At 39.3% G+C, this 8,961-nt stretch overlaps 1 protein-coding gene across 1 annotated transcript; it reads right to left on the bottom strand.

Moving 5' to 3' along the window:
• Positions 1-6,784: 6,784 nt before the first annotated feature.
• On the bottom strand, positions 6,785-8,598 carry LOC110528530 (P2Y purinoceptor 1). The gene has a single exon (XM_021610642.2). The coding sequence runs from the start codon at positions 8,230-8,232 to the stop codon at positions 7,219-7,221; it is 1,014 nt and encodes a 337-aa protein (XP_021466317.2). The 5' UTR covers positions 8,233-8,598; the 3' UTR covers positions 6,785-7,218.
• Between the last annotated feature and the right edge of the window lie 363 nt (positions 8,599-8,961).

Raw genomic sequence — 8,961 nt, 5'->3', positions numbered from 1 at the left:
CATCATCCTAAACTGACACTTTTTTTGTTGTTTCAATAAACGCTTTCAGCTGCCTCACGTGTCATTATTAACATACTTGGATGTTACAACAACAAATGACTTGGATGACACTAATTTGTTACCTGACCTGCTAACACTGACAGTAAAGCTAGTAAAGCTGTCGCATTAGAATGACGTCACTGTTTGTTCACCTCTAGCTTTTTTGCCAATTAGTTGACGTTAGCTAGAGAAGTTAATCTTGTTCTAATTCGTGTAACTACTTCGATCTCGATCAACTGGTCGATCTCCAAGCCAGTCCTAGTGACTCATCAAACATTTCTGTAAAAAACACCAATGATAAAACCTTGCGTTCCTATTTATTAAAATGTTTTCCACTGTTGGTGGTAGGGGCACTTGATTCAGCAGCCATAGTGCTGAGAAGGTGAAGTGTTCCCATTTTGAACCATTTCATGTGTCTTTTTATTTATTTTATTTAACTAGGGAAGTTAGTTAAGAACAAATTATTATTTACAATGACGGCCTAACAAAAGGCCTCCTGTGGGAGGCAAAACACACATCACGACAAGAGAGACAACACAGCACTACATAAAGAGAGACCTAAGACAACAACATAGCAAGGCAGCAACACAACATGACAACAACATGGTAGCAACTCAACATGGCAGCAGCACAACATGGTAGCAGCACAAAACATGGTACAAACATTATTGGGCACAGACAACAGCACAAAGGGCAAGAAGGTAGAGCCAACAATATATCACGCGAAGCAGCCACAACTGTCAGTAAGAGTGTCCATGATTGAGTCTTTGAGTGAAGAGATTGAGATAAAACTGTCCAGTTTGAGTGTTCGTTGCAGCTCATTCCAGTCACTAGTTGCAGCAAACTGAAAAGATGAGCGACCCAGGGATGTGTGTGCTTTGGGGACCTTTAACAGAATGTTACTGGCAGAACCGGTGTTGTATGTGGAGGATGAGGGCTGCTGTAGATATCTCAGATAGGGGGGAGTGAGGCCTAAGAGGGTTAAATAAGCATCAACCAGTGGGTCTTGTGACGTGTATACAGAGACACCACTTTTATATGTTTACATACCCTACATTACTCATCTCATATGTATACACTGTACTCTATACCATCTACTGCATCTTGCCTATGCCGTTCTGTACCATCAGTCATTCATATATTTTTATGTACATATTCTTCATCCCTTTACACTTGTGTGTATAAGGTAGGTGTTGTGAAATTGTTAGGTTAGATTACTCGTTGGTTATTACTACATTGTCGGATCTAGAAGCACAAGCATTTCGCTACACTCGCATTAACATCTGTTAACCATGTGTGTGACAAATAAAATGTGATTTGATTTACAGAGTATAGAGTGTAGTGATGTGTCCTATAAGGAGCATTAGTGGCAAATCTGATGGCCGAATGTTAAAGAACATGTAACGGTTTTCTTCCGTCGAAGGAGAGGAGGACCAAAATGCAGCGTGGTTCGTGTTCAACATGTTTAATGAAAGACGATAACGTGAACACTGCACAAATACAAAATAACAAACCTGGTAAAAACCCACAACAGTCCTATCTGGTGCAGAGAACACAAAGACAGGAAACAACCACCCACAAAATACCCACAGAATATGGCTGCCTAAATATGGTTCCCAATCAGAGACAACGATAGACAGCTGCCTCTAATTGAGAACCAATCTAGGCAACCATAGACATACAAAACTACCTAGAAAGGAAACAGCCCTATAAAGATACAAAACCCCTAGACCAGACAAACACATAAATCCCCCATGTCACACTCTGACCTAACCAAAATAATAAAGAAAACAAAGATAACTAAGGCCAGGGCGTGACAGAACATATAGCTGCTCGAGAGCACCCTTACCTGCCGACCTATAAATTACGTCTCCGTAATCTAGCATGGGTAGGATGGTCATCTGAATCATGTGGAGTGAAAGAGGAGCAATTACGATAGAGGAAACCAAGTCTAGGTTTAACTTCAGCCTGTAGCTTTGATATGTGCTGGGAGGACAGTGTATCTTCTAGCCCCACTCCCAAGTACTTGTATGAGGTGACTAGCTCAAGCTCTAAACCCTCAGAGGTAATCACACCACATTACCTTTGTTTTGGAGGTGTTCAGAACAAGGTTAAGGGCAGAGGAAACTTGTTGGACACTAAGAAAGCTTTGTTGTAGAGCATTTAACACAAATCCAGGTAGGGGCCAGCTAAGATGGTAGAACTCTGCCTACCCGGCAGGCCAAGAGGACTAATCAAGTGCCTGTATAGGTCTACCGCTGGCCAATCAGATAGCTGTCTGCACAGTTTCGTCACGCCATAGACTTTGAAAATAAGTCTTGAACACACAGGACACTTTTAAAACCATGAATAGAGAGAGACTCAATGAATACAGCAATGGGCTGCTGTTTATATGAGTCAGCTAATATTTAACTTGTTATTCAGCACTGTCAACACTTTGTTCAACAGTTTTATAAGCCATAAAATGCGTGTTCTCCCTACCTCCACTCACGCTACAACTAGAACTGCAGGTGCTATGAATGATAGCAAAGTGTTTCAATAAACTTGCGTTGTTATAATTTGTGTCTTGTCTTTTTTTTTATATCAAGGAATATTTGACTTTCTCTGGTCATTGGAGTAACAACGTGAATTGGTGCACGAGGCAGAAATAATGCAGTGTGACTAAGTTTCTCCATCAGCTGGAAGACTGTGTCCCTTCAGCAGAGGGAGGGAGAGAGGAGGGATGGTGAGTGGGATGAGAGGCAGCCTCAGCGCTGCTCTCTCCCCTCAGACTGACCAGCAGATGCAGGCCATCAGTCCAGTAAAAAACATATATATATATATTATGCTCACTCAGCTGTGCCTAACAAGTATCAATGATCTATTTCCAGTGTGATCATATACCTAATTTGTAAATATAATTTCAAAATGGTCTGAGAATAACAACATTGTCAAGGCAATTCAAGCATAGCCAATATGCAGTGATAATGTAGTGATAGCCTACTGCGCAAACCTCATTGCTGCAGAACAATTTTTAATTGGTTAATGTTGCAATGTTTAAGTCCTCTTTTTAAGTAAATCTGAGCGGTAGATCTTGGGTTACATTTTGACCCAGAAAGTGATCTTAAATCAGAAAAGGTTGGTGACGCTGGTCTAGGTACAGTAAGTGGACTTTATAAAGGGACATAATGTTTCTAATAAAACAATGGCCAGTTTGGGTCGCAGTTGCACATTATTTTGTAAAACCAAATAGCCTATGTCTGGCCCTCGAATTAGTTATGTTTTTTCAATATGGCCATTGCACTGATTGCGTTTGACACCCCTGGGCTAGCGTATATATTTATGTATCTAGCTATTTATTTAGCAAGCTAGAAACACGGAGCCTAACGTTAGCTAGCTAGCTATCTGCTGGGAGGATGTCATGTCATTGGAGGAGTGGGTAAGCGACCGATTTTTTCCCCTCATATCGTTTTTTGGTGACTACAGCTAGAGATGCAGGTGTCATTTGGCTAGTTAGCAAAGAAATTTGAATCATGTTGCTAGCTATGCTGAACTTGTACGACTGTTATCCACAGTTAGCATATCTCTTAGTTGTCAATAAAATGTATTTGGCATTGATCAAATGGGCGGGCAGGCAAGTTGCAGGAGGACAAGTTTCATAGTCCAGTTCAAAGTAAATGATAGCAGCATTGTGTGGGAAATGGCTTATTTGCATATAGGCCTACTGTAGCTCTGATTGGCTATGGCGCACCGGTCTGCATAGACTCCTGTCCTGGACAAGACCAATGTTTTTATTAGGTTTTATTTACTGCAGTGTCTATTAATTGTCCAAACGCACAGCCACTTTCCCACTCTATATTACTATAGAATTTTCACAAATACCTTACTATACATCATTCCCAAACATTCTATGAATTTCTAAACACATGAAAATGACCATATCTCAGTTCTCGCTTGTCAGAGAATGTTAAAAAAAAGGTGTAATATTCTTCTTTAATAAGATTTCATGTCGCTACAACCCTGTCAGTTCCACTTTAAGACTAGATGGAAGTATGTTAAAAATTAGCAACCAAGCATATCCAAAATATTTATAGAATGACGTTAAGTCACGCCTCGCCGTGTGTGTATCTATCTATACACTACAAATTTGCACTTCCTGCTGTGCAGAAACATTCTCAGCAACAAAAGAGTGAACAAAGTAAGATCCTACATCTGTAGTCAAAACTGCCATGGCTGGACATCAGACCTGGGTTCAAATGCTATTTGAAATCATTCAAAAGCTTTCAAATACTTTAACTGTGTTTGATTTTCAAAAAGCATTTGAACCCAGGTCTACTGGACAGGACAAAGAATATGACAGAGATGCTGTAGAAGTCAAAAAGAATTAATGACAATTTTGCAGTCATTATGGGTTTTCCCCCCTCATTATCTCCACACACTCTCCTGTTTTACTTTGGGTGATTAATGGGTTTGGGAGGGAAGGGTGGGGTTGCTTGTTTTATTTACCAGAAACAGCTGTTGTGAGGGGAACAGATTTTTATCAGGTCTGTTCTTGTAAATGGTGGCCATTTTAATTTCAGATGAAATGAAAATATCATTTTGACTTTTATTTACAGTCACCGCTGGAGACAAGCAGGTGTTTGGAGTTTCCCTTGTCTTGCATGGCCAGCCCTGATCACGAAACACGTAGAGTCTGTGCACTGTACACACTCTACAGCATGCCTCTGTCCTTGGCACTTGTCCAGTGTATTATTGAAATTGGTGTATTGTGGTAAGGCTTTAAAAGGGCAATCAACAGTTGCTACATACATTTCTGGACTTAAATTAACGATATGTAGCCACCGATTCTTGAAGAATATATGAGCTTAGTTCAACTATCGAACCCTGTCAAAACCCCAAATATAAGCTTCTTACTCCAATGTTTACACCAAGTAAATGTAAACAAACACAATATAGCCTCAAACATGGTTAAAAAGACAGGTTTTATATAATGGATGGTCAGTCCTTGCATCCATAGCTATGTCTATGAATTTAAGAGTGGTTACAGTAACTTAAGCTATTGGCTTAGTCTACACCTGTTGTTTACGAAGCATATGACAAACTGAATGTTCTACTGCAACATCCCTCAGCTTTTTACCAAAATATGGGCGTGGAGTACGCTTTGTTATTGTTTCTACTGCTGATCGCCACTTTAACAAGTGTTTTTTAGATAAATGAGTACATTGAACTCTGTTGTACAGTATGTGTGACTGATAGAAGTTCCTTAGCCTGGTCACAGATCTGTTTGTGCTATCATGTCAACTCCTTGTCACTCATTGTCATACTGTTATTCTTAGCTGATCTTGTGTAAATTCCCATCGGTGTACATACAGTACCAGTCAAAAGTTTGGACAGAGAGTGTGCAAGGCTGTCATCAAGGCAAAGGGTGGCTGCTTTTGAAGAATCTCAAATATAACATCTATTTTGATTTGTTTAACACTTTTTTGGTTACTAAATGATTCCACATGTGCTATTTCATAGTTTTGATGTCTTCACTATTATTCTACAATGTAGAAAACAGTAAGAATAATTTTTAAAAACCCTGGAAGGAGTAGGTGTGTTCAAACTTTTGTTTGGTTCTGTACATGTAGATTGCATTTGATTACTGCTACAGTGTATTTGGGTTGTTAATCAGATTGGTCCTTCCGTTTTAGATTTTCTTCCCCCTTCATTTGAATTGTTTGACATTTGACTCGATTGTTAGAAGTTAGTAACATAACCACTTTGCTGCACCCACTATAACACCTGCTAAACTGAGTACACAACCAATAAACTTTGATCTGATTTAATAGCAAATCGTAGGTTGATGGTTTTCTTAACCTGCTGACCTGGTGAGGTCATTCCCTAGCTATAAATGATCAATGCCGTAGATTCCAGTCATTGCACTGCAGACTTCAAATTAAATTGGACTTATTTTGGCACCGTTTTCTCATAACACAAACAGTCTAGGCCTGCACTAATGTCAACCCCAGCGTCCACAGAAATTCTCTCAGTGGTCTGTGAAAGTGACCGAGTGGAGAGAAATATCACTGCATGCTTTTGCTGCTGGAGAATGAGACTTCTGAATACGCCTGGGTGAATTAAATTAGATTATTTATCATCAATCTCTAACTTTGACTTGGAGGATTCAGTCATTCACTATTTACTATTACTCCTGCTCATAAGTCTAAGTGGACAATGCCACTAACATTAGCCTAAAAAACAGACTTGTTTTGTGCTGACAAGCCACTCCTTGTACTCGAATGCTAGCATACTTGTGGTTTGTTTTGTTTTTATCCACTGTTCTTACATGAAAGTTATTTATCCAGGGTATAAACTGCTATCATCCTAGCCAGTCAAACAGTCTCCCTCTTTTATGTAAGGATGAGAGAAAAAAATGTCTGTGTCTGCTAAGAGAGAGTAGACACATTTTTATATAAGATAGCTCTGGAAACTAGTAGTTGTTCTCTTATTTTCACTGCTCTATTTGCCATTAGGTTATAATTAAAAATAAAACAAATTAACACTATGTTTGCTCAGTCTTCTCAATAAAGTGAGCCTCAAGTCCCCGTTCTGTAACCCTCACCTGAAAAGCAACTGACCAGTCATATGACATTAATAAACATATAGGACATAGATTCCCAGTGCATGTTTGTGTTGAGGGATTGTTCCCCTTAAGGGAATGAGTTCAAATCTTCTGTTTCCCCTGGGAAGACAATAATTGTGGAGGAGTAGATATTATCTCAAGCACAAGGTAAGATGGACAGTCTTTTGAGCTTGATACCTTTTTATTATTTATGGACAACAGAGATGAATGAATAATCCAGCTGGTAGGCTATGTGTAATAAACTGCTGGAATGCATGGAATTATTATGCAATATCTGAAATGCATATTGACTAAGGGCATTTACACATTTTTATCTAAGATAGTTATGGAAACCAGTAGTTAGCTCTGCATATCACTGACTAAATGCATGGCACATTATTTCACTTTACACAAGGGCATTCAACCACAAAAAGGATCTCACGTTTACACAATAAAATACTATGAGAATGATACATAAAGTGTAAAGAAAAGCATATGTACATACTTACAGGCCTTTGGTACAATAATGGCGTAGACAACATCAAATACTAGAATAGCTGACAGTCAAGTTTAGGTTTAAAGTTTACTGGTTAAGATTATTCTGTTGCTGGATCTGCCTCGGGTGTATTGCGGTAAATCACAGCACCAGTCCATTGAACAAGAGACATCCTGGCTTGTTTGCTGAGATTATGAAAACGCATGATGAAATCATCATTTCCAACTAAATAAATTAACGGATTGATTGCGCTATTCATGCAAACCAAACCGCGGCTGATTTGATGAGCAACATAAATATCATCGAAGCTTGCTTTGCAGGTGCCTTCCATTTTCAAAATCCTTATTTTCAAATTTAGATTTCTCAAAACATGATAAGGGATAAAGCAAATTGAGAACAGCACAGTCAAGATGATGACTAGTTTTAGACATCGTTGTTTCAACAAAGTATTGACATTGGCTTTGGTGGCAAGGACCATTACTATATGTCCATAGCAAGCCAGAATGATCAGTAATGGTATAACGAATCCGGTAATGGTCCAGCCAATACTGTACGGAAGGTAATCCTTGATAAAGTCGTCGGCTGTCGAGTCATAGCACGAATATGAGGAATTTTGCGCTGTCTTGTCAAAGAACATATCGGGAAGTATCTGAATGAAAACCAAAATCCAGACAAGAAAACTTATTGACACTGAGTGGCGAGTGTGGATTTTTCCCATCACTTTCATTGGGTGCACAATACCGAGGTATCGATAGATACTAATGCATGTCAGGAACCCAATGCTGCCATAGAGATTCAAATTGAAGCAGAATCTCGTGATCTTGCAGAATGTTTGTCCAAATATCCATTTACTGTTTAGCGCGTAATAGACAACCAAAAATGGTAAGGTAAATAAGTACAGCAAGTCAGCTATTCCAAGGTTGAGAATGAATATGTTTATACTCCCAATTTTCTTCCAGCTTGTACAAACAGTTTTTAACCCACAGAAGTTTGCAAATGTCCCGACGACAAACACCAGCATGAACACAGCAGGTAAAAATCTGTGCGTAAAACGAAGGTTAATTCCTTCACATGCGGTCATGTTGAGAACGTGTGTGCTGTTGTCATCTGACATTTTCCCCGTCTTTTTGATCAAAGTGAAGTTTAAACACAAGCTATAGAATATGAATCGATGACGCCCAGAAGTGAAAGAAATGAAACTTGGTCATGGAAACACATCGTAAATCGCAGCCGTCCACCATCATGTTGAGCATGGTGAAACCAAAGATATTACACCCAGTGAGTACAGAAATCCATGGACGTTGAAAAGACATACGCGTTTGGTCAGTTGGCCCTGGCCTTGATTTTAACGTCCACAAATGTCGTTTTTTTTGGTCCAGATTGGTATTGATTTCAAAGTCCACAGACTTCCGGACAGGACCGAATCTGAACCAATTATAGACATCCATATTTGGTTCAAATTTGGTCTTGATTTCACCCACTGGGGAGCCAGGCCCAGCCAATCAGAATACGTTTCCCCCCACCAAAGGGCTTTATTACAGACATAAATACTCCTCAGTTTCATCAGCTGTCCAGGTGGCTGGTCTCAGACGATCCCACAGGTGAAGAATGTGGAGATCCTTATCTTGGCAAAGGAGAAATGCTCACTAACAGGGATGTAATCAAATTTGTATGCACCAAATTTGAGACAATTTTTTTGTTTGTGCATCTGAAATATTTCTGGTATCTTTTATTTCACCTCATGAAACATGGGACCAACACTTTACATGTTGCGTTATTTTTTTGTTCAGTATAAATGTAAGTGAATGTATGTATGATTTAAAGATGGCCATAGGAACAATGA

The sequence above is a fragment of the Oncorhynchus mykiss genome, chromosome 7 (genome assembly GCF_013265735.2).
Source record: "Oncorhynchus mykiss isolate Arlee chromosome 7, USDA_OmykA_1.1, whole genome shotgun sequence".
In the NCBI taxonomy this organism is placed as follows: Eukaryota; Metazoa; Chordata; class Actinopteri; order Salmoniformes; family Salmonidae; genus Oncorhynchus; species Oncorhynchus mykiss.
The sequence above is the reverse complement of the archived record's forward strand: the minus strand, read 5'-3'. Positions and strand labels throughout refer to the sequence as shown.

Coding starts and splice junctions, on each gene's coding strand:
- LOC110528530 (XM_021610642.2), bottom strand. CDS start 8,232: ATGTCAGATGACAACAGCACACACGTTCTCAACATGACCGCATGTGAA.